This window comes from Ascochyta rabiei, chromosome 7 (genome assembly GCF_004011695.2).
Source record: "Ascochyta rabiei chromosome 7, complete sequence".
Taxonomy (NCBI): Eukaryota; Fungi; Ascomycota; class Dothideomycetes; order Pleosporales; family Didymellaceae; genus Ascochyta; species Ascochyta rabiei.
Genome location: NC_082411.1, coordinates 117,579 through 141,939, shown reverse-complemented (window position 1 = coordinate 141,939; position 24,361 = coordinate 117,579). Strand labels below are relative to the sequence as shown.

Sequence of the window (24,361 nt, the reverse complement as noted above, 5' to 3'; positions counted from 1 at the left end):
CTGCGACAAAGCAGAGTCCTGATAGTAACATCAAAATACGAAAAAAAACATATTTGGAAAGCGGCTCTACCGCGTGGAAACAAGACATGGATTTTACTTGCGGCGATTCGACCACGTGATGTAGACAGTGTTGGCCTGAGAGTCACGGCTCGCCGCAGCACGAACAAGCTTATTTTTTTTTTGTCTGTCCTGCCCATGCTGTTGAATTGCTGATATTGTGGTGGTGCTGTGCCGTGCTGCATTGGCACTCAGCTACTCCCTTGCCTACCCAGGACGAGCTTCTTCGTACGTCTCGATCCTGAGCTCGTTTGGTGTCTCTCTGTACTATGGTCTCTGGCGAAAGTAGAATCCCACAGCCAGTGCGGTGGGTCTTGTGCAGAAACGCCTATCAATGAGTGTTTATAACGAGCTTTATGGCCTGGACGTCCAGGTATAAGCATGCCCCTACAGCTCTTGTTGCAACGAAACGGAGGTATTGAACATTGTTCGTTGCCTGATAACACTGCATATGGTGATTTTGGTAGGTGACTGGTGTTTTCTTTTCTTTCTGAGGAGAGCGCGGGCACATACTATAGTCTCCGCCGAAAGTAGAGTCCCATGGCCAGTGTGATGTGGAGACAAAGCAGAGGCTTGGCAAGCCCGACTTCCGAGGTTTTCTTGGCTTTTCACCAATTAGCGGACGTCTTTTCTCTTTGTCATCTGTGACAGCGTCTGTGCGTGCTCGTTATAAACATCAATAGGCGTTTCTGCAAAGACCCACCGCACTGGCCATGGGACTCTACTTTCGCCCGATACCACAGTAGGCAGACGTCGGACAAAGAGATAGGCCGCTTCCGTGGCTGTACGGAGCTGTGGCCAATCACAAGCATCCATCGACATGGGTCGGACGACTCTCTGCCCGTCAACACTATCTCCGTGGATGCGCGTTTCCTCCGCGACGCCCTCTGCAGGCGCAGACGATGCGGAGGCCAGTAAGCCCACGTTCCGTTACTTAGCCCGTCTTGGAGCCTGCAATAGAGTGCATATACCGCCTCGATGTCGCTCCGGCTGTTCAGGCGGTTGCTCAAGCTTTCCAACACGTTGCCGAGTGCGAAACAGCAGACTGGATCTTTTTGGCAGAAACCTCACTTCACCACAACGATCAAGATGAGCTCTCTTGGCGGCGCGGGAATCAGCACAGGTCTGTATGCTGCAGTGAGCAATCCGAGCCAGATCGCTGCGCAGCCCGAGGAGGCAGCAGCCAAGGCACATCATCTGAAGGACGGCAAGGGATTCACGAATCCATGGGACAGCTATACTGAGCTGAGTCCTTTCCAGATGATATGGGGTATCTTTTCGTGAGTGCTGCTACCCGACAACGCAGGGAGAGGTGCTGAGCACTGCGTAGGCGCAAAATCACAGGCCAAACCAACAAACCAGACACCACACCCCCCACTGTCCCTGTTCGCACGCCTACCTTTCTGTCTACTCGCCAAACGCCCAAGCTGAGAGCTACCTGGCTGGGCCATGCGTGCTACTACGTCGAGTTCCCTGGCGGACTGCGCGTCTTGTTCGACCCCGTGTTTGAAGACTGCTGCGCGCCGATTCATCTCAAGAGTTTGAAGCGCTTCACGCCGCCGCCGTGCGAGCTCGAGGATCTGCCCGCCGTGGATATCGTCGTCATAAGCCACAACCACTACGACCACCTCAGCTACCCTACCATACAGCGTCTGCAGAAGAAGTTCCCCGACGCGCACTACTTTGCGCCGCTGGGGAACAAGGTGTGGTTCGACAAGTGCGGCGTGCAGAACATGACCGAGCTGGACTGGTGGGAGACACGCGACGTGAAGCTGGAGGCCGTGAAAGCAGACGATAAGAGCGACCGCACGGGATCCGTCGCGGTGAGCGAAGCCGGCGTCAAGGGCGGTATCGCGGCGACGATAGGCGCCCTCCCCTGCCAGCACGTCAGCGCGCGCACGCCCTTTGACAAATGCAAGACGCTGTGGGCAAGCTGGAGCGTGGAATCCGGCGGCTCCAAAGTGTATTTCGCTGGGTACGCCCCCCTCCCTCCCTCTTCTTTTTCCTTACTCACACACTCCCCCAGCGACACAGGCTACCGCACCGTCCCCTCACTCCCCAAAGATACGGATGACTACGGCCCCGAATTCGCCCACCTCCCCGTCTGCCCAGCCTTTGCGCAAATCGGCACACACCGCGGCCCCTTCGACCTGGGCCTGATCCCCATCGGCGCCTACGAACCCCGCTGGCTGTTCAGCGCCATGCACGCCAACCCCAAGGACAGCGTCAACATCTTCGTCGATACCAAGTGCAGCCAGGCGCTGGGCATGCATTGGGGGACCTGGGTCCTAACTGAGGAGGATGTCCTTGAGCCGCCGAGGAAACTAAAAGAGGCGTTGGTCTGGAAGGGGGTGGAGGAGGGGCGGTTCGGGGTCTGCGATATTGGCGAGACGAGGGAGTTTGAGAGCGGGGTGTGATGGAGTGGTGGCCGGAAGGGTCATTGCAAGCTCCAGCGTCGATGTGATTTACCTATTTACGAAATCCCTCGCGTTCCTGTACCTAAAATTACCGTACACATATTTATTACAAACACCTGATAAGTTTACTTCTTCTTCTCTTCGCTTGTTGTTCTTCTTAGTCCAACTTACTACTTTGATTTAACATAAACATATAGTTATGTATATATACATATAATCAACAGTTAGGCGCCGGCATGTGCCAACGTCCACCTCTGACCCGGTCAGCAATAAGGACTGTTCTGCCCGCCGTACCGCTACGCTTGTTTGACAACCTCCATGCACCGCCGTTGCTACGATCCTCGCATGAAGCCTGCTCGACTTGGTCTTTTGCCTTGTTGGGAATGGTTGGTGCGGATCGTATGACGCTAATCCCGAAAGAGGCAACTGAAGCTGGGCCCGATAATCTTAGATCCTATAAATCTTTCGCTATTTTGATAATAGGTTTAATATCTCGCAGCATTCTATATCGGAAGATTGCGGGAGATTTTGTGGCTCCTACAGTCAGCGCCGACAGTCAGCGCCGATGGTCTTTCTATCACACGCCGACAGAATCTTGACCTACGAGCGAATGAAGCACTTCTGAGATGTAGCTTTGACTCTAACTATTCGCTCATCTCGAGTGCTGGTCTGTTTCTTCGAAAACCACCCATCAATCCTATCCATCGTGATGGAATCCAACGAGATAGACGTTGAGAGCCCGTCTCCAGTTGACCCAGGCACTGATCAGCAATGCGGCATGGATCACGTCCTTGAAATCCTGACATCCCATAATCATGCGTTGATATTGGTGGGATGTTCTGCACTACGATGGATGGGCTCTGCAGGACCGATGACCAGCAGTTGTGATTTACTCATCCGAAACGATACGCTCATGAGTATCGCTTCGAGCCTAGTTGAAACTGGACAGTGGGAATTACATAGCCCAGATCCGCAAACCCTCGAGAAGCCATTTGCTTCGGTTGAATGCGATGCCGACCTGGTCCTTTGACGAATCGAGATAAGACGCGAGTCCGAGTATCGGTACCTGAATCTCTGGTCAGAAACAGTGTACCGCATCAGCGTGGATCAATGTCCCGTTGTTGAAGTTCCTGCCATCTATCCATCCCTGGCACCATATCCTCGTCGAGAGAAATGGCATCCAGCTGTCGATTGAAAAGATGGATGGTGGTTTGGCCCTCGCCTTCATCCTGAAACGAAACTACCGGACCTGCCTGAGCGGGCTATGCTGCAGGCCCTCTTTTCCGAAGGGCTGCCCAGAGGGAGAAGCCAGTACAACACCTACCCGGTTTTCGTCCCGAGCCTTGCTGTCTATCTCGATGCCCTTATTTACCACTCCAACCACTACGGATATTCCAAACCGGGGCTCGCCACAATTGCATCATTGCAGATCAGGAACTTGACACGGTATCTTTATCTAGAGCTGCCTCATCAACAGTTGCCGCTACTCATAGAGCTTGAGGAATACGAGTATATGGATGAATACCTTGGACGGTACAAAAGGAAGCCTTTCTCCGTTTACCGGCGAGCGTCAGGGTCGGACGTGGAAGCATACAAGTGGAAGAGTAGGATCCAACCAGCTATCCCGACTGGTGTCGAGCAACGAGCTAACCAGGAAAACCGCAATGTCTACCATGGGGCTGAGGTATACGACTCACAGAAACTAGCATACTAGCGATTCGTCATGGTTGGGACGTTCAATTCCATTATCGTAGCTGTTCTGTCAACTTGGCAGGTGCGCGTTCGCAACTTGGAAGCCATCGTCTCGAGTAAAAGAGCAGCAGCCTATGATACATTGAAAGGTGTAATGAATATGTCGACTTGATTTCCATCCTTGCCGCTCGGCTCGAGCAGTTCTCGCTTCTAACACCAGCGCACGGATCCGTGTAGTATAGCAACGTCTTCCCATTTCGTTACCCGCCTACTAAAACGTCCCTGTAGTTTACCATCCGATACCAACACCGCTTCGCCGTTGTGCTCTATTATTTCCAGCATTTAAATATCACCGTAGGTCCTTTAAGAGCACTTTTTAGATCGATTCGCTGACAAGGTCTTTCGTTCAGATTGATATCTCGCGTGTTGGCCTCTCCGCCTGCGACGCTTCTTTCCCCGCCTTCCTCGACATCTCCATCGCCCATCTTCCAGCTGTGGGACAAGTAACCCCCTTCTCGCCATCGTCCTCAATCCGTTGATGCAGACCATGGTCTCTAGTGTTCAAGCCTGTCTTGTTAAGCTATACAGGCAATAGAATCAGGCGGATACAAAATTGTTCGGCTCGCAGAAACGAGCCTCTTCGCACGCGGAGCATGGAATTGCGTGATTCAGAGCAGTTAGGTGCACCGTCTCAGCCCAAGGCTTTTCTCATTGACTCTACCTGTCGTTCCGCTCCGAACCCAACTCTGAGCTCGCACCCTTCGCTGTTGTGGCCCGGGTCTAGTATAACCCAAAATCTCAACCTCTCTTTCTGAATGTGCTTGGGAATTGGCATAGCTCCCAGATCGTAACTCGCGGTTAGATCATCCAAGAACCTGTTGCGCGTGGTGGCCATGATCGAGAAGTAGCCCGTGTCGTAAGCTACGCCATTTAGCCAAAGGGCTCGCGGCCCAAGGGGCACTCCAATATCTGACGTGGCGGTGGCGATGCCATTCGCTAGGAAGAGGTTTCGGAGCCGGTACCTGTAGATGGTGCTCGGATTGCGTGACGTTGGCCATAGTCATGTTGGGCGACGTTGGCATAGAGTCAGAAAACCGACAGAAAAGGGTGGATTGGGTGGAGACTTACAAAAGTCTATCACTGCTGAACAAACTCAACGTAACGTCGCGTGAGAGTTTTTCAAGCGCTACTGTCAGCGTTTTGTCCTTGGTCAACTCGCGGTCCGCCTTGGGCAAATCCGCTAATGGGCCACCCCAGGTTCCCTTGAATGCAGTCGAAATAAATCCAATGAGTGCAGTCTCCATGATGCGAGAATGTGCGCTTGCGAAGGAGGCACCACCGTTGTCGAATAAGTGCGCGGTCGGATCAGCCATGGTTGCTCCGATTGCACCAATGAAAATACCTGCAATCGTCACAGCCAGCTGCGTCTACACAGGGTCGCTGGCTCCCTGACAAAACTCGTAGCTCATGTGGCGGTCAAATTGAGACTGAAGTGAGTGTTGTACATGACACAATTGGTGGTCTCGTCAGACAGTCGTACCGAAATGGTCCTGTTAGTTCCGTAAGAATCACAGAATTCACGCCCTGTCACACATTCCAATACAAAATTTGTCTCGTTGTAGCCGTAGCTATACGTTTTTTTTTTTCTGGCAGATCGAGTCCACATCCCCAGAACTCATGCTGGAAGCCAGATACTTGAACGTGCCACGTGCAGAGGCAACCATGCAGTGATCTTTTGCTGTTGCATTCCATTTTTAATGCAGCGTGCAGTACTTTGCTCTGGGGCGCCGAAACTACTTCAAATCTTGTACGAGAGGCGGAGCGTGTACGAAGTACTGAGTAGCCCACAATCCGTCGTGCTTCCATCGCGCTACTTCTATATATACAATACCGGAACGCGAACAGGCAACTGTCACCGGCAGTGGAGGCCTGAGGCTGTTACGCCACAGGCCGCATCCAATCTGGCTGTGGGGTAGTTATCTGGTTTATCGAGCTTGTTGATATGTTAACGTTGTAGTAAGCCGACGCTACCCAGGTGGTCCGCGGGTAGTTTACAGACACCAAAAAACCAGTTCAGAAATAATGCTGGGCTGTCCCGCAGGATGGTTTCAGGCTGGCGTGAGATGAACGGTCAGGTGTTCAGCTTGCGAGGGGTTGTGTACATGATGGGGCTGGGGGCTGGCTGCTTTAGTGCTGACGCCTCCTCAATTTGTACTTGCATATGCGGCTGACTAAGGCAACAGTGTCGGCAATCAGAATATTCATTGCGCAGCTTGCCCATGTTGAACGTTGGACCAAAATCAAAGGTGCTTTGGTTCATCTTCTCGTTGATCAACGACGCTGCTGATTGCGCGAATCTACGTCTACATAAACTGCTTCGACTCCTCCATCCAGCCGCCTTCTCCAGCCAATAGTGCGCGCGCTACAGCGATGCCCGTTCTTCGCCGCGCTCTCACCTTTGGGATTCCCTCTGAGGAGTTTGCTACGCAGTGGAGGAATCCCTCAGACGTCTTTTCTATTCTTCTCATACTCGGTGGTGATGTAGTTGCTCGCGCCCTTGCACAGCTTGCAGGCTCTGGTGTTACACCGGTAGCTTTCTCATTTGGTAGGTACCAACCATGTCGACTCTTGTACTGACGCTGCTGATAGTATCTTCTGTCTTTTAGGGTGGGTAGCTTACGCTGTCATGGCTGTCGTATCTGCCGTCGGCGAGAACAAGCTCATGCCATTGCCGGACTGTGCGTGCAAAGTCATCAATGGCAGGACAGGCTACGTACGAGACAACTGCAGCTGGGTCATTGGCCGCATCGTGCGGGACTATGAGAGCTGGATGGATGATGGCAATAGCAATGGCCAAATCCACGCATGTGTTCGTAGAGTTATCGAGGAAAAATGGGCGGCCCTGCGTGTCAATGGGGCCACTGTTGAGAGACCCACACAGGCGGGTCTTTGTGTATCTGTGTATAACGCGGTGCAGACCCAGCCCGGTCGTCTACGAGCTGATGCCTACCTCCTTGGCTTGACCACGATTGTGGTACAGCTCGTCGTAGCTGCGACCCCGTGTTTCCTGTTCGGAGACTGGGCTATCCTGCTGGTCACGGTAGCTGGCACCGTCCTAGCTCTGCTCAGCGGCAGCCTTTCGCAGTGGGCGAAGGAGAAGTGGGCTTGCCGGAGAAACTGTAGCAAGACTGTTGTCTTGACAAGGGGTAACGGTAGTCAGCACGCTGTTGTCATTGTCGGTTGCGGAAGAGGCTTTGATCTTGAGGATCTGGCCATTGGGCCGTTGAACGTCAATGTTTCGACCTCGTATGCTACTAGGATTACAATCGCCGGGCTCGCTATATGCTGGATTCTCTTGCTCATCACCGCAGCAGGTATCCAGGAAAATACCTGGTTTCTTGTCGCTGTTGGAGGCATTGGGATCGTCCAGAATGTGTTTGTTGCCGGCTGGAGGCGCCGACCGGAGGACTTTGGCATCTTCTTGGAATTCAAAACCGTTATCGGCGATCCCAAAGTCATGGACTGCCTGCTGAGAGTCGAGGAAGAACTGCCATATGTTGGACACAGCATGCGTGAAACTTTCTTCCCTGGCGTTCTGAGAGGTGACGAGAAGGCCAAATGGGATGTCCTAGAAGCTGATGTTGCAAATCGGGCGAAAGCCGTAGCCGGGAGGGTATGATTGCATGGAACCAACGAGGAGCTTAGTGTTACCTACCTATATGTGGGAAGTGCGAGTGAATGGCTTGATCTATTTCAAAGAGCTACTTTTTCTATTGTCGATACCATTAGATTCCGAACCACGTTTGAATCGTGACACCTGACAGCCTTGATTGACCGGCGCCTTCCCTTGTTAGCTTGGAGATGTTTTGGATCTCTGCCCGCACACTTGGTGAGAGACGTGACTGAGCTACGCAAAACAAGCAATCTGCTTCTGATCTTGCTGTCCTTTTTCTCAGTGCGCTATTCACCTTCTCAATATCTGACTGGATGTGGTTTCTCAATGACTCAACACGCAGTCCTCTAGCCTAGCAGTTGCTTTCTGTAGTCGTCCAATTTTGGTAGGAGAATCTCAAGGTGAGTGGTCAAAGCGAATCCGCGTGTGATGTGCAGCTGAGATAAAGCTGAAAACTAGGTAAGCACTAGTCCTTGTGGGGCAGGACTTAGCGTAATGAAGCAAGGCTTGGGTGCCGGTGGCGCCGAGTTCCGCCCCCGAGAAGACATGATTTGCTATCAGGCCATTCTCATTAAAGCCATCATCTAGACTCGTGAAAGCCGCGCAATACCTATGTAAGGTCTCTCTGTGTGCAAGCAGCTGGGCATCTTAAAGCATCTCCCCTCTCGACACAGATTTAATTGTGAGCAACGAAATGTCCACAAATTACATTCCCATTACTTGGTCCAACACACAACAAGCAGATACGAAGCGAAGAAATTGCATCGAAGGGATTCTGAAATCTAACTATGTGGGGCCTATTCGGGCTTTGCAAGCATCTCTCAACGAGTTCTGTCACTGGAGTGCTGATGAGGTGTCGGCTCTTTTTCGCGAATTTCCACCACTTCCAGACAGACTACTCTATCCCATGGGGCCAGAGGCTCGCTACCCGCCTACAGGAGGCAAACGCTGGATGGGCGCTGCAGGCGCAGTGGCGCTTCTTGGTGTCGTAGACGTTTTGGCCGTGGCCACTTCACCGATCATTCTTTTGAGATCCTCGCAGCAACGAAAAGAAGCATTTTCAGCCGTGGTCGACGCCAACAAGCTGATAGTCAGCTCTCAGCTTTTCGTATCGGCGAGTTTGGAGCTTATGGAGAAGGCTGGGAAATGTAACCAGGCCCTCTGCGTGAACAAGTGGGGCCAGTTCAAGATCCTCGGCTCCGGCTACGCTGCAGTTTCCCATGTGTGGGCGGAGACTATGGGCTTCGAGTTCCATAATGAAAAGTTGGAGCAGGATGGGCGTGGGATACTCATGAATCATTTCAACAAGATAATGGGCAAGGCGTTGCAATGTGGATATGAGTGGATTTGGTTCGACCTGTTGGCCATCCCAAAGAGGTCGACCCATGGGACAAACGATGCTCGCTTCACGCAAACCAAAACACTCATAATCAACAGTCTTCACTCGATCTATCGCAACGCAGCAGCTGTGATAATTCTAGATTCCTTCGCTCTGCACCTTCCTTCTGGGGATCCTCTCAAGATTGCTCCACTGCTGGTTTGTGGTATGTGGCTAACCCGAGTTTGGACGTACCAGGAGGTGAAACTGGCCCAGAAAGCCCTCGTAGTTACCGCCACGCACGTAGTCAATCTTCAAGACATCCTAGATGTTGTTGCAGTGCAGGAGCATCTTAATCCCCAGAGATGGTCCGAATTACACAAAACCATTGCCCGTTTGCGACCCATCAAGGACCAGGGAATATATTTGGCCGATATAGCACTGTCCTGCACGAACCGAAACACGGAAAACGAAATCGACTATGCTCGTGGGTTTTTTGCGCTGCTTGGACTTCAGTGGCAAGCAGGCTGGACATATGAAGATGGTATACAGCACATTTACAAATCTCGGCCGCAAGAAGCAGCTATGCTTGCGTCAATGCACAACCCGCGCGGTCTACCCAAACCTTTCTCATGGGCACCGAAATACCTCGCTCATCAACAAGGTAAGATTCATGCGGCTCATGAGCTTGCTTGCGCCGGTAACGGTGTCACCGGCTCGTGGTACACAACGACTGTGCTGAAGCTAGTTCATGTCGCCTCATATGGTCAGGCCGCGGCTGAGAGTAGCGACGATAAAATGGCCTTCCAGCTCCTGGTTGACGGTGGGTCTGGAGCGCCTGTGATAGTTACAGTGGTGACATTTGGTTCAGAGTGGACGCAAGCTCTAAAATGTTGGGCTGATGTCATACCTGGTGGTAGAACAAGACTCCTTTGTCCAACCAACTTTGACGGGCAATTTCCTTTTCCTGTTGTTTTGCTCTCAGTTCAAATCACGAATACTGCAGTAGCTGAAGTAACAGACAGTGCAATTCTGGTTAATGGAACGGTCGCGGCTCCCCAAGTCCAGTGGTTGTTGACGTAAGACCAGGTAGAAGGTGTTGTTATAGCGACATGAGTCTCACCATTGTATATGGAGGCTTACTGATCTTTGGAGCAAATTATTCAACTCTCAAGACGTATGCCTGACTTAGGACTCGCGATAGCAAAGCATGATGTTGTTCATACGGCCAGAATTGTAACGACATGTAGACATGGATTTGATTCTTCTGCAGCCAACCCAGTACTGAAAAAAAAAAAAAAAAAACATGTCGGGCAAATTCTCAGCTCCGGGCTGGGCGAACCTGTAGATGCCTTTGAAGATGAGGACAAAGAAGCGCCAGACCCAAGGATTTCTATCAAGGTAGATGGACTCAATCTTATTGCATCCTTGTTGCGGCTCCACACCAGCAGTTTCAAGCACATTTAGCTAGGTTTTCCTGCCGACACCAACTCTGTCACGTAATCAACACTCATTCAATAGTCTAGTCATCATCTCGCTACCTCGCGTTTCTTCCACGTCAACAGCTTCTAAACCGGCAGTAATCATGTACAAGTGGACACGCTATTAGCAACAAAGCTAGTCTTGTTGTATGCTCGATTCTGTTCTTGATACGCACCATCAGAACATCGATAGCTGGCTCACGTATCGAGTTTAGGTGTCAAGACCATAGTCCGATTTCGTACAAGGTGTCAACGCCTCAATCAATGCCTGGTGCTTCAGTGTCGGGTGCGATAAGTCGTTCGATCGAGATCGGGAGTGCTTGTTTTTTCTCACGATAGCCATCTTGTATCTTCGCAATCGCTGTCTTAACGGCGCTTCAAACCGCTCACCTGGTGTGCTCTAGTTTCTCCGCTTCATGATATCAACGAAACTTTGAAATAACCCGTACTACTCTGTTTAATCTTCACCATCGACACGACGCAGTGATGCGTTATAACTGCCGTACAAATGTATGCACCCACCGAAATTCGGAACAAAAACGTATGATCAGAGACTAAGAACGCAGAAAGGTAGGTAATTGCCTGGCTTTCTGTGGTCAGCTTTCTGTAGATGTCATGTTTTGCCCTGCATGTTGTCGCCCTAACTGTTACTTAATCTGTTACTTTCACTATTGCCTAGCTATAACTGGCTACTCGGACCCTCTCGCTTGTCTATGACGTAGTTCCGATCGTAAAATCGTAAATACGGGGTGGGTGCATACATCCTTCCAGGCCCTAATAGCTGTCTCGGAGGTTATCTTACCAGTGAGACGCCCCGTCGATGTATTATAACATGCTCGTCCAATTAGCATTATGGACTATATCGCGAACGAAGCTACAATCCAGAATTGTTGGTATATCTGCATCCAAACCGTTGTCGAAAAGGACTCACTCAGCGCTATCCCAGTAAGCGCTGGCGTCGCACCCGAGGCAGATCCAGAGTCCGACGATCAAACAGACCCGCGGGGTTGCGACATGTTCTCAGCTCAACGTTGTAATATAGTAGATAAACCTCAGCCATACACCTTGGGGCTAGCCACATTGTGTCTAGAGTAAGCTCTTTTGCATACGCCGCCTGCTAGACTTTTGTGGCTTCCTAAAGCTGAGCGCTCTTCGGGCCTTCCCTGCTGTGCATGCAGGATGACTACTTCTAGCGAATCACAGAGTGCAGTCTCAGCTCAGCTCTCACTCATGCTGCAGGCTGATGGAACTGAACGCGTAACTACCAGAGCCACCAGCTTCGACGGCGAAAACGGATTGTTATGTTCAGCAAATTGCTTCTCGTAGCCCTCTCGCCATCGTTGTTTGGAACTTTATCTGTCAGGATTTCAAATCTCAGGCGACAAGGCTGAGATTCATCTAACTTGCATGCTTACAAATATGCTGCTTGCACGATCTGAACGCAGACCGACCTTAGCTGCATAGAACGTGGTCAGCATTACACAAGAAGCATCATAATCCAGACGCGAACCAATGAAACCGTCCGTTGCAAAAGCAAGATTCAAACACCCGATTGGGCATCTTCACTATACATTGCGACTAGCTGCTTATGGTCACGCAAGTGTGTGGCCTTGTCTGTAAGCTCGGAGGAGCCAGAAGTCAGCAGTCCTGCATTGGCCTACTACTCAGCTCTCACCCGCCTACAAGACTCACTACGTGGGCCGCGCCCCAGTCCTCACATACCTACGTGAAGCCATCTATGTATATGCTTTTGGCGGCCGCAGCGTAGCCTAAACTCGCGGTGACTCGAAACTCAGGTCTGCTCGTGCCCGAATTCTGGACATCTTGCGCCATGGAATACCGGGAGAACTACTACGATACCATGGCCAATTCCCAACGCGTTTCCTCGCAAGGGGAGTGGAGCCCTCCACCACCACAGTTCGAAGAGCACGACCACATATACACAGCGCAAGATTCTTCCCATGCTAACTCTCCGCCCTCACCATACTCAGCAATGCCGCACTCACCGCCACCGCCGTTGTCTCCGTCTCTACATACCTTCCAACACGTCGCGCCGCAGGAGTATAATCAAGGGTACGTGGGTGGTCCGTGAGTATTCTACCATGGCCGTTGTTTACAATGGGTTGCACTAGAATGCCTCTCGCAAATACAGAAGTGATCCACTGACACTAGATCAGTGTATCTACCGAGAAGGAGACACCTTACACCACCCACATGGCCGTTGGAAGTCCCACACCTGATTACTCTGCACCGCAAGTGGTACCTAGCCAGCGAGCGTATCCTTTTGGCAGTCAACCGTTCTCGCCTGCTTCACATGGAGGCAGCACACTCGGTTCGCCTCAGCCGAGGCCGTACACGTTCAAGGAGCACGTCGATACAAACGATCAACACACATCTCGCGCGGGCTCAGTCCCTCCTCCAGTCCCACCAAAGGATGATAGAAAGTGTGGGATGAAGAAGCGCACCTTCTGTTTGCTGATGGGATGCGTTGTGTTCTGGCTCATTGCTCTCGCAGTGGGTCTTGGTGCAGGACTGGGCATAGGCTTGAAGAAGAAAGGGTGAGCCGCGATCAAGTCCGTGGAGTTTTGTTCAGTTCATCGTTCTGACAGTCGTGCAGTGGCAACGAAGTGCAGTCTGATCCGTTCTGCCGTGAGCATCCTAGGCTTTGCATTGGTGGCGCACTTAACGCCGAGTACATTTCAAAGAAAGGAGCTTTCAATGGATCTGGAATTGCGTTGGCTGGAGAGTCTTGGAACCCGAATGACGGAACGCTCTTCACCCTGTACTTCCAGCATCACACTGGAGACATCAGGTCTCTGAAGTACACCAAGGGTCAGAAGTGGGTGGGCGGTTCCGAATCCACCATCGTTGCGAGCGACGCAAAGAATGCAACTCCTATATCAGCGGTCTCGTATGTTGCCAACGCCACGCAATTCGTAAGTCTCACAACCTCGGTGATGGTGTTTCGCTGACGACGTTAGTTCCACGTGTTCTACGTCGGTAAGGACAACACGGTCAAGCAAGTAACTCAGACCAACGCTTCAACCACTGCCCTGCTCTGGACCCCAGGAACCATCAACTCCCAGAATCTCAAAGTCTACGACTCCCCCAGCAGCGGTCTGCAAGCGTGCTGGAAAGGCAACTACTACGGCGATTCGGACTTTACAAACTTCCCCACCAACACAGGCAAACCAAACGAGATACCCTTCGACAACCGACTGGGCATGAACCTCTGGTACGCCCTCGACAACTCCACCTTCCAGCAGTACGCCTGGTACGCGGGCAACGACGACTGGCAGCAGATAAAAAAATGGCAAGGCTTCAACACGCAAGCCGGCGTCGGCTGCTTCAGCTGGGGCGCCGGAACGACGCAGTACGCGATGATGGTGAGCAAAGACGAGGACGTGGAATTCTACTGGAAAGACTCAGACACAAACACCAGCACCCAAGTGCGCAACGACGAGCATCCGATCAACGCGTGGGAAAACGCAACCGCCGCCGCGATCCAGGACGTCTGGCCCTCCACCTCGCTCGGCTACACCTCCTTCTTTTACGCGCAGCTGGCCGATCGCAGCATCCGCGGCTACGACGTGCTCTTTGGCGCGGAGAATACGTCGTATCCGCACCGCGAGAACTTTACCGTTCAGACGCCCGCCGCGCCGCTGTATGCGCTGGGCGGCACCCATTTCAGCGTTACCTCGGTGAGCGAGATGAACGAAAAGGGCGATGTGTTGTACGATAGCCTGTATGTGTTCTTTCAGACGCAAGGGGATGATATCACGGCTGCGACGAGGAGGGTGCACGGTGGTGAGTGGACGATTGCGCCGCTGAAGGTGCCGGATGCGTAGGTGTTGCGCGAGACGAGCGAGGATGCAGGTGGTGGACGTCGAGTCTCGTGTTCGATGTGTTTTATCATGTGTGCGCCACGACGGCATTCGTAGGCTCGGTGATTTGGCGTTGGGGGCTTCGGCGAGGCCGTGACTGTTTTGGAGCAAGGACACTCATTCCTCGCTGTGTACAATTTATCCTTGGAACGGTTGTCGTTCATGTTGAAGTGTACTGTGGTCTTCGCATGTGGTATCGATGGTGTTGTGTGTCGAATCATTGCATCTACCAAGAAGTGGTGAACACCGTCTTTGAGTTTGCAGCCGAAACAATTCACCCACCGAAACCCAGCACGACTGTAGTTGCATTGCATTGCATTGCATTGCATTGCATTGCACTGTAGCTCTATCTGTGTGTGGAGGCGCACCTCAATCCTCTACGCTACGCTTCGCCGGTCCCACTTTTGCGGTGCTACCCTGCTGATGGAAGTGTTGAAAAAAAAAAGAACCTCCGACTCCCTAGTGGCCGGCATCTGCTCTGCAGCGCGTTTGAATGGACAAAGGAGAACGTGTGGCTGAGAAAAAGGTGGCAAGGAAAAAGCACCTGTGGCGGTACCTGCGGTCAAAACGCCCCCGCTGAACAACGTGTGGCATGAGTCAAAAGTGCCGGGCCTGCGAATCCAAGCGGACAAACAGAGCTCCGTAGGGGGAGCAGGATCTACCTGCTGCGAAGCTGCTTTTGAGCGCTAGTGGAAAGGAAAGAAGAGACGGAAAGAATGCCGCAACAAAGTGCGGGTCGAAGGGAAAAAGGGGCAGTGAATGAAAGGAAGAACGGACTACGCATCAACGAGTTGCACTCTCTGGCTCTTGCGGTTCCCAATCTCGACCAGCATCGGTGTCAGTGCGACGCGCTCGCCAAGCCCAAATCTGCGCTCCGGGCTGTCCAGTGTCTCTGCGCTTGCATTCGCCTTGCCCATATCCGTCTGCGTCCTGATCAGTGTGCGCGGCCGCGTCGCCTTGCTAACCGACACGCTCCGCGCGATGCCCACCGTTGCCGTCTGCGCGCTCGCGCTGCCCATGACTTTCGGCTTTCGCTGGCTAGTCGAGCGTTGGATCACAGGTCGTTCGCTGGTCTTTCGTTCGCTGGAATCTGCGGAGAGCGGCGGGCTGAGCAGTATTTGTAGGTTCTGCAGCGGCGAGGAGACTTCGAGCGGCGCAGAGACTTCGAGCGGCGCGGAGGGGTGCGAGGAGAGGGCTGAGGCGGCGGTGACGCGGGGCTGTTTGCGGCTGAGGGAGCGTTCAAGGGTGGCGTTGCGCTTGGCTCTGTCGAGCGAGGTGGAACGGGTCGTAGACGTGGAGGTGGATGAGGAGGCGGACGAAGATGCAGGCTTAGGGACAACCTCCCATTGAGGTTCTTGGCTTTCGACGTGCGCCTTCCAGGCCTTGGTTCCCGCGGGGGTGGTTCGACCTACGACGACGGTGATGGACTCGTCTTCGGACTCGAAGCTGTTGATAGAGGTCGGCGTGAGGGCGGCATGCTGCGGCTTGAGGCTCGGGGAGTCGTGGTACTGGCGCGTCACGCTCGTGGACGGCGGTTTGCTCTTGCTCTCTTCTGCCGTCTTGAATGTCTGATGCGTTGGTGACCTCGCCGGTGCGGTCTTTGACCGCGCTCGTGGGGAACTCGAGACAAAGGGTGATGGCGCTCGCAATACTGGCGTGCCTGCGCGTAACGTTGGTGTGCCTGCACGTAGCGTGGGTGTAGCGCGACCGGTGGCAGGAAACAACGACAGTCGCGCCGAGGGAGGATTGGACACTGTGGGCGACGTAGCGCGTGGCAGAATTCTGGGCTCTGGTAAACCCTCGATGTCGTCCTTGGGCGGGATGAGTGAAGCGGGTCCAACGACATCACGTGGACATGGCTTGATCGATATGTTGTCCAACGGCTTCACTTTATCGCCCTCTGCCTTCTCCTGTCGCCGCTGATACAGCGATGACCGATTCGGAGTGGGCTCCAGCACGCCACTGAACATGACACTGTAGCGGTCCATCTTCACATCGGGAATGTCCACGCCCAACAGGCCAGCGCCAGGTGCAGTCTCTGTCGATGATGTTGGTGCTTGCGGCGGATTGGGAGTCGTGGCCGATCGCTGGAAGTGGAATTGAGGCGCGGCGCGACCGGCATCGAGTGTCGCTGAGCGCTTCCTGCCATGCTGAACCTCCCTCGACGAAACGTTCTCCTGCGACTTGTTGCGAGACAGCCTCATGTCCGGGTTGAAGACGGAGATGGGCACTGCTACTGTCCCCTCCTGCTTCGGCCTTGGCTTCGACCTGGACTTTGGCGATGTGTCGTGGTGACTGTCTGCACGGGTGGGCGCGGCCTGTTGGGCGAGCTGGTAGAAAGAAGGCTTCTCTTTGGGCGACGGCGCTGTCTTCTTGAACAGAGACTTCCACCGGCTGATCTTGGGCTTGGGCTGCGCCTGAGGCCCCGTGATGGTCGTCCTGGATGCGTTTGCGTGGTTCCAGGCAGACATTTGGGCGTCGGCGACGAGGTTCTCCGTGGTCGCTTGGGGCGTTGAGGTCCAGTGCGAGCCGAGGGTGGGGCTGCCCAGTGCAATGCCAATGACGTCCTCGGGACTGTCGACAGCGTGCAGGACGGCGGTGGAGTTTGTGGGCGAGGAGAAAGCCAGGAAGCGGTCCTCGGAGTAGACTGATGGAGCAGGAAGCGTTTTCTTGTGGAACTGGAGGATTGCGCGTTCCCCGGGTCCACCTGACGTACTCGGCCGGGCAGCCATCTCGGGGGGTTCAAGCAGGCGTCCAGAGGTGGGAACGGGAGTCGCTGCTTTGAAGCGGTCGAAGTCTGTCTGGAAGGCGGTCGGCTGCGGCGTAGGGTTCGGCGTCTGAGGCTCGTCTTGCTGTGCGCCCCTCCGAGCTCCCTTCAGAAGGCGGAGCGACTTTGATCTCGTGAGCAGGCTCGGCATGGCGTTTCAAGTGGACGGCTAGTGGGTATCAGACAGGAAATTGAGGACGAGGCAACGGCAAGATGAGGAAGGAGAGCAATGCGCGACGGGCGACCAAAGGAGTGGACAGCTCCGAAGAGCAGACGGCTTCGCGGAGAGAGGCGAGGTGGTGGACCGGAGCGAGAAGGAAGAAGAGGCAGCGACTAGCAGAAATGCGCCGGCATCGACGTGTTGGCGACAGCTAGGTAGTCCGCGGGAAACCAAGCGCTGCCTCCGCAGTACCTAGTCGCTCATGCCAGCGGCCATCAAGACTTCCAGACGCGACTGGGGCCGCGAGGGACAAATTGCGCAGGATTCAGACGTGCAGGCCAAGGGTGAGCGGCCAGGGTGTGGACGATCGGCACGTTGGGTACGGGCTGCGGATTGGCTGCATCTGCCGCGAGCGACCACGGCATCCATGGCGGATAACGGGGCCGTTGTCATTGTGGTTCCTGCAGCACAGACGCCTGTGCCATGGCATTATTGGCATGACATGCTGACGTGACGTGACGGTCGGTGTCGGTGTCGGTGACCGCTCGTGGGAGCTGTGCTGTGTGCTGTGTGCTGTGTGCTGTGTGCTGTGTGCTGTGTGCTGTGTGCTGTGTGCTGTGTGCGGTGTGCGGTGTGCGGTGTAAGATGGGAGCGGTCAGCCCGGACGCTGGTTTCAGCCCCATACGCAATTTCGCCATTCATCCACCTCAAACACCTCGCCGTGGCGCGGTTTGCGCGCGCCCGAAACCGAGTGCTTCCTCGCCTCGCCAGACGCCGCTGTTGGTGCCGCCACCTCGTGTCTGTGTGTGTCTGTCTGCAACACGCACCGCCATGCCGACGGTCGCAACGTGGTCGCAACGTGGTCGCAACGTGGGCGGCGGCCGTGCAACACCCTCACCCAGGCAAATTGGGCCTGCGCCTGGCAGCGGCTAGCCACACGCTCGCGGAGGCTGCTAAGATTGCCGTCATCTTCTGACGTCGTGTTTGTGCACCGTGGCGAGCGTGCGAGATTGCATGTGGCCTTGGTCTGCAGAAGCTCAGAAGCTGCAAGTCGACACGAGCCCCGACTTGTGCGCTCGATGGCTCCCAAGTCAGGGATGAGAGATTGTGAGCCCGTCCGGTCATGGTTCAAGTAGGCAACACAGTGTACACACTGAGCAACGGCCGAACAGTACAAGACAATACGCTGAACGACGGCCGACCTTGTAGTAGACTGACGGCAAGACACCCTCTCTGCACGTGACTGACGCTCTACTGGCAACTGCGACAATCCAACTGATGCACCACGACAACCTCGGCTTCCTTCTCCACCCTTCTGACAGTAGAAGAAGCGGAGTTGACTCACATCACATGCATGGTGGACAAGGGCGTGCGTTGATGTGGACAGTAACAAGGACTCGTGGACACTGGGTATCTCTGCAAGACAGCTGCGCTACCGTGAGGGACATTCCACCTCACCCCTCCACCTCACTGACATCCGCAAAAAGCGGCATGTTGATGTCCCAGTCCTCTTCGGCGCCTGCAGTCCGACCCACAATGCATCTCGTCTGCTTCATGGTCGTCTGCGTCATGTCGCTGACATGCTCCAGCAAGTGGTACATGAGCGTATCCAAGTTGCCAAAGATGCTGGTGACCTTCAGCTCGACGCTGCAGATGACGCAGCCGTAGTTGCACTCCTCGCTTGCGCTGTCGGGCGTCTTCTTCTTGACGTGGCTCTTCGCGAGGAAAATCCAGCGGTAGCGGATGCCTGACTTGGACGTGTGTATGTTGGGGTCCACCACTGTCTCTTTCTTGCCCTTCTTGCCGGGATGCATGAAAGTGTACGTGTTACCGCGGAAGTTGCACTGTCTGCACTCCCAGACCTCCTTGGTATTGTACATGCCCGAGGGCATGTTGCGGACGGCTAGGCCTTTCTTGACGTCTTCACGGACATCCCAGGCGCCCTTGCAAAAGCCCCAGTAGTTGTTGTCTCTGCAAGGACGACCGCCCATCATGCGCTCCTGGCCAGGCTTGGGACTTTGTATGGTCGAGGAAAGTATGGCCCCGGGAGGTCGTGGGATGACACCAATAGAGCCTGAACTGCTGCTATCGGTCGATGCTATGGAAGGCTGTCGAATACGATCGACGATAGGGGCAGACACAGCTCTGTGCCATGGCGCTGAAGGTACGCCAAAGACCACAGTGTGTCCACTCGAGCTACTGTGCGAGCTTGGAGGGCCGCGTACATCGGGAGAGACGAGGTTTGGACGCGAAGGGCTTGGATCCGTTCGGTTCTCTTCTTTTGGTGCAGCTGAGTCCGGCGGCGAGGCGAAGGGTGCAATTGGATCAGGGACTCTCGTACTGCGCTGTTGGTCTGTTGTATACGAACTTTGCGAAGGTGAGCTGGCCGTGTTGGGAGAAGCTACTAGTGCGTTGGCAGATGCTCCATTGTGCGAGGACGCACGCAATGGACTTCTTTGTGGGACAGCAAGGGGCGCAATTGGGGATGTGTACGTCTCGTCTGTTGGTGCGTAGGATGTGGGAAGCGCTAACCGCTGGCCATGGTGATCATGAAATGTCGCGTTCGGAGAAGTCGATGGCGAGCATGCCGACTTGTTGAATAGGTGTGATTGAACCGAAAGACGTGGGTCGCTTGGGGCGCACGAGCTGCGCGAGGAATCCGAGCCGTTGCGCTCCCACGATCTTTCGGAGAATGGAGCACTTGACGTTGATGAGTCCGAGAATCGATGGGATGTCTGAGTCTGGTAGTGAGGGTATGGGCTGGGGGCTGCATACGATGGGTGCTGCTGATGACCAGGGAAGACGTCCTGGTTGAACATGGCATGGTTCTGTGCGTTGGGACCTGGGTAAGCTTGCGATGGTGGCAATGTGTGATTGACGGTCTGCATGGGATCCCAATTTTGAGCGAAGGTGTCTTGTCTTGGAGAACCGTCGCCGTTCAATACGGTCCACGTATCTCTTCGTCCAAAGGATTTGGGGAGCTGGTTCTGACCCCACGGCTCATGTGGCGTCCCTTGTCCTATATCGAGACCTTTGTAGGAGACCATGATCTCGTCAATGTCTCTCATGATTGTCGCACGGTCTTCACCTCGGGTCCTGACTAGCTCCTCAAGCGCGGCACTGTAATTGATGTTAGGCTTCTCCGTCGATGTGTTTGCAGTAGACGCGGACTTTGCGGACGTGCTGCTGTTGCGTTTCATCTGGAAGTATCGAGCGAGACCGGATCTTGACTCGTTGGACTCTCCTTGTGGGCCAAGCGTGACAGCGGCTGGTACGTGTCCAGTGTTGTAGGAATCAAAGGTGCTTGACCGTGAGGATGGTAGCGTCGCAACCGAGGATCGCTGACCGGAGTCGTCCTCGATCTGGCGGGTCATGGGCCGTGTCATGATGAGTCTCTGTTTCATCTCATTCAAAGTCACAAAAGTATCTTTGCGATTCATGATGGATGCCTCATGCAGTATTTGCAGGTTCAATATGGCCGTCTCGTGCTTCGCAGCCATCTGGAGGCTCTTGATGATCTCCATCTGCAGCATCACGGCAATGTGTAGGAGGCGATCTCGAGCAATGGCTACGTACGTTAGTGCCGCGCTCGAGGTGGTGGTTGTAGCGCAACTTACAGTCACCGACACGCACGAGGTCGCCCATCTCCCTCATGTCCTGCGCATATCGGGAGCCTATCTGCTGTTCGCCCGATACAAGCGAGTCTTGCAACTGCTTCTCCTCGAACTCTTGTTGAGCCTGGGCACGGGCTTTGCGGCGCTTGGCCTTGATGTGCTTGAGCAGTTCCGAGCCGGCGTGGAAGGCTGAGACGATTGCGCTGACAGCCGCGACAACCTGTAGGCATTAGTCGTGGGCCTTCCAAAGGACATGAGGTTGGGATAGAAGCATACCTCAACGCCAGACATTGTGTCAGTGACAAGGGTCGCGTGTCTTGCGCGACAGGGGTACCTAGCTAAGGTGATCACCTGGTTGTCTTAGATGGACAGGCGCATATGGAAAGCAGTGGTGAGTTCATCAGACGTTGACCAAATCAGCACGAAAAGGTGGCCGTTCGATCTGCAAGATGTGCTGGACTCTGGCCAAGGCTGACTGCTGCCTCTGGATTTCAGGTGGCGGGCTGGCCGGCCGAAAGTTGATGGCACACTACACGGGCCTCCCACGGCGAACACAGTCGTGACAAGGGACAGCAAGGATGAGAGGTGTACATGTAGAGAAGAAGGGAAGAGAGAAGAAAAGAAGGTGGTCATGGAAGGGGAAGAAGGCTCCGCGAGGTGCAGCGCGCACTCAGCCTCAGCGCTCGACCTCTGTGAGCCTTCAAGGTTAGGCCTGGGGCTTCGCGGCCGGGGTCTGACCTCGGTGCAAGGTTCGAGTACCGGCAGGTATCGTTTTACTGCATCTTCACCAATAAGGACAAGGTGTGGCGGTGTCTTATCGGTCTCACGCAATCACCTCTGCAACTAAGAGGGCGATGGCTGACTCTCGTTGGCTGGAGTCAAGCCAGACGGCCAGGTGAAGCGAGGCGGATGCGGGGTCCGGGAGGGAGCGTCATGGTGTGGGCGGTGCAGAGCTGCACCCATGCTGAAGGGCGACGTGAGCTACAGGCGATGCAGGACGATGCCAAAGAAGCTTGACAGCAGCGTGGAAGCTTGGTGGTGAGGTTGCACGACGTTGCGGGGCGGAGTGGATTGTGGGGAAGCCGTTACGTTTGCGTCCAGCGGCCAGCGTCTAGCGGCCAGCAGCCAGACAGCCTCGCAGTTGATGTGGCTGGATTGGACACGATGCGCGAACGAGGTCAGCAGGCAGAAAGATTTGCCGAAGACTCGTCTGCTGGAAGAGACAAGATCCATGCTCGCGTGCTCGAGAAGTCGGGAAGTGTGCAAGTCTGGCAGTCTGTCTGGGCGTCTGCACGTCTGGGCGTCCAAGTTCACGAGTGCACGGCATGCCAAGACAACACGTGACTGCCCGCAGACGCGTCTGTCTGGAGCGCGACGTTCCCACATGCATCGTCATCCCCGCAACACCGCAACACCGCAACACCCGAACACCGCAACACCCGAACACCGCAACACACCCACCATGCCACCAAAAGGGTCGCGAAAGTCAGCGCCAGACATCAACAAGACGCTCGTCCTCGACAACGGCGCCTACACGCTCAAAGCCGGGCTCGTCCCCACGAACCCCGCCTCTCCCCCCAGCTACGATGACTGCAGCGTCATCGCAAACTGCATCGCGCGCAGCACCCGCGACAAGTGCACGTACACGGCGTCCGAGCTCGACTCGTGCAAGGACTTTGGCGAGCTGGCCTTCAGGCGGCCGGTGGAGAAGGGCTTCATTGTGAACTGGGAGGCGGAGAAGGCGATATGGGAGCACGAGTTCATGGGCGCGCGCGAGGGGCTGAGGGTGGGTACGCGCAGCCCGTAGGAGACGGACGGTGCCAAGCTGACGGGCCCAGTGTGAGCCGAAAGAGACGAATCTGGTCTTGACGGAGAAGCCAAACTGCCCCAGGGAGCTGCAAAAGAACTGCGACGAGATTGTGTTTGAGCAGTTTGAGTTTGCGGCCTACTATCGCTGCGTTGGTGCGTGCGTGGCCGTGAGGGTACCCGGGGAGAGTGCTGATGGTGCGCAGGTGCTACACTGGCGGCATACCATTCCCCCGCTGCATCGCTGTCCGCTCAGCCGCAGGAGTGCCTCCTCCTCATCGACACCTCCTACTCGGACACCACCATCCTCCCCCTCTACCTCGGCAAGCTTGTCCAGCCGGCCGTGCGACGTCTGACGGTGGGCGGCAAGCTGCTCACCAACTACATGAAGGAGCTGTCCTCCCTGCGCCACTACAACATGATGGAGGAGACGTACCTGCTCAACGAGATCAAAGAGGCCGTCTCGTACGTGGTGCCGTCGCCACAGCAGTATGCCAGAGACCTGGAGAGGACGTGGAAGGGGAGGTTGGGGGACCGGAGGGAGCTGGACAGCAGCGTGGTGGTGGACTACGTGCTGCCCGACTACGAGAACGCAATCCACGGACACGCGCGACCTCACGACCCTGCGAAGAGTCGGGTGCGAAAGGGAATGCAGCCCGTGCAGGGACCACGAGAGGACTTGCTGCCTCTAGGAAACGAGCGGTTCGCGGTGCCCGAGCTTCTGTTCCATCCGTCCGACATTGGCATCCAAGAGCCGGGCATTCCAGGCGCGGTGATGGAGTCGCTCGGCCTGCTTCCCGAGGCGCTGAGGGTGGGGCTGCTGGCGAACGTGGTGGTTGTGGGGGGCAACTCGCTGATCGAGGGCTTCATGGAGAGGCTGGAGGCGGAGCTGAGGAGGCTGGTGCCGAGCGACTACGTGCTGAATCTGTCGCGGGCCGAGGATCCCATCAAGCACACCTGGCTTGGCGCGGCTCGGTTCGCGAGCCAGCCAGAGCTGCTGAAGGAGGTGCTCGTGGACAAGGCCGAGTATGACGAGAAGGGGTCGGCCTGGCTGGCGAGGCGGTTTGGGGGGGAGAGATGATGTTGATATGCGATGGAAGTATTTGTGTTGAATTGCATGAATGTGTTAATGGAGAGATACTCCATTGCAATGAATGTGTTGATGTTAAGATGTTGAATTGCATTGAAAGTGTTAATGTTAAGATGTTAAATTACAATAAATACGTTAACTAATGTTAACATGTCAAATTACAATAAATATGTTAATGTTAAGATGTTAAAATACAAAAAATGTGTTAACATCTGAGAGAATAGGAAACGCAATTCATGACTAAAGAATGAATTTTAAATGTTGAACGTCGAGTGTTGAATGTTGAATGTAAAATGAATGTAAAATAAATGTTAAAGGTGAGGGCGGAAGTGGGGCGCGTGTGATTGGTCTCAGGCGGCGTCTGTGCGCGGTGCATTTGCACCTCGACTGAAGTCGGAGAGC

At 54.5% G+C, this 24,361-nt stretch overlaps 8 protein-coding genes across 8 annotated transcripts, besides 9 other annotated features; 6 read left to right on the top strand and 2 right to left on the bottom strand.

Moving 5' to 3' along the window:
• Positions 1-322: 322 nt before the first annotated feature.
• Positions 323-409: a dispersed repeat.
• A 160-nt stretch (positions 410-569) lies between these two features.
• Positions 570-802: a dispersed repeat.
• A 233-nt stretch (positions 803-1,035) lies between these two features.
• On the top strand, positions 1,036-2,474 carry EKO05_0004614 (uncharacterized protein; the record flags this gene model as incomplete). Its single annotated transcript, XM_038939206.1, has 3 exons — positions 1,036-1,337; positions 1,388-2,032; positions 2,084-2,474. 3 exons carry the CDS (start codon positions 1,036-1,038, stop codon positions 2,472-2,474), a joined length of 1,338 nt encoding a protein of 445 aa, XP_038799172.1.
• A 1,264-nt stretch (positions 2,475-3,738) lies between these two features.
• On the top strand, positions 3,739-4,188 carry EKO05_0004613 (uncharacterized protein; the record flags this gene model as incomplete). Its single annotated transcript, XM_059636426.1, has 1 exon — positions 3,739-4,188. The coding sequence occupies one exon, from the start codon at positions 3,739-3,741 to the stop codon at positions 4,186-4,188; it is 450 nt and encodes a 149-aa protein (XP_059492409.1).
• A 2,408-nt stretch (positions 4,189-6,596) lies between these two features.
• EKO05_0004612 (uncharacterized protein) lies at positions 6,597-7,845 on the top strand (the record flags this gene model as incomplete). The annotated part of the gene is made up of 2 exons (XM_038939189.1): positions 6,597-6,771; positions 6,833-7,845. The coding sequence occupies 2 exons, from the start codon at positions 6,597-6,599 to the stop codon at positions 7,843-7,845; spliced, it is 1,188 nt and encodes a 395-aa protein (XP_038799170.1).
• A 901-nt stretch (positions 7,846-8,746) lies between these two features.
• On the top strand, positions 8,747-10,240 carry EKO05_0004611 (uncharacterized protein; the record flags this gene model as incomplete). Its single annotated transcript, XM_038945621.2, has 1 exon — positions 8,747-10,240. One exon carries the CDS (start codon positions 8,747-8,749, stop codon positions 10,238-10,240), a length of 1,494 nt encoding a protein of 497 aa, XP_038799169.2.
• A 204-nt stretch (positions 10,241-10,444) lies between these two features.
• Positions 10,445-10,462: a tandem repeat.
• A 2,007-nt stretch (positions 10,463-12,469) lies between these two features.
• EKO05_0004610 (uncharacterized protein) lies at positions 12,470-14,486 on the top strand (the record flags this gene model as incomplete). Its single annotated transcript, XM_038939293.1, has 4 exons — positions 12,470-12,711; positions 12,816-13,196; positions 13,256-13,574; positions 13,620-14,486. The coding sequence occupies 4 exons, from the start codon at positions 12,470-12,472 to the stop codon at positions 14,484-14,486; spliced, it is 1,809 nt and encodes a 602-aa protein (XP_038799168.1).
• Positions 14,487-14,825: 339 nt separating this feature from the next.
• Positions 14,826-14,860: a tandem repeat.
• Positions 14,861-15,298: 438 nt separating this feature from the next.
• EKO05_0004609 (uncharacterized protein) lies at positions 15,299-17,440 on the bottom strand (the record flags this gene model as incomplete). The annotated part of the gene is made up of 1 exon (XM_038945620.1): positions 15,299-17,440. One exon carries the CDS (start codon positions 17,438-17,440, stop codon positions 15,299-15,301), a length of 2,142 nt encoding a protein of 713 aa, XP_038799167.1.
• Positions 15,795-15,838: a tandem repeat.
• A 564-nt stretch (positions 17,441-18,004) lies between the features above and the next one.
• Positions 18,005-18,091: a tandem repeat.
• An 812-nt stretch (positions 18,092-18,903) lies between these two features.
• On the bottom strand, positions 18,904-21,354 carry EKO05_0004608 (uncharacterized protein; the record flags this gene model as incomplete). Its single annotated transcript, XM_038939211.1, has 3 exons — positions 18,904-21,017; positions 21,067-21,283; positions 21,340-21,354. 3 exons carry the CDS (start codon positions 21,352-21,354, stop codon positions 18,904-18,906), a joined length of 2,346 nt encoding a protein of 781 aa, XP_038799166.1.
• Positions 21,355-21,660: 306 nt separating this feature from the next.
• Positions 21,661-21,688: a tandem repeat.
• A 468-nt stretch (positions 21,689-22,156) lies between these two features.
• Positions 22,157-22,198: a tandem repeat.
• A 263-nt stretch (positions 22,199-22,461) lies between these two features.
• Positions 22,462-22,518: a tandem repeat.
• Positions 22,519-22,525: 7 nt separating this feature from the next.
• Positions 22,526-23,950, top strand: EKO05_0004607 (Actin- protein 6; the record flags this gene model as incomplete). The annotated part of the gene is made up of 3 exons (XM_038939538.1): positions 22,526-22,849; positions 22,902-23,025; positions 23,076-23,950. The coding sequence occupies 3 exons, from the start codon at positions 22,526-22,528 to the stop codon at positions 23,948-23,950; spliced, it is 1,323 nt and encodes a 440-aa protein (XP_038799165.1).
• Between the last annotated feature and the right edge of the window lie 411 nt (positions 23,951-24,361).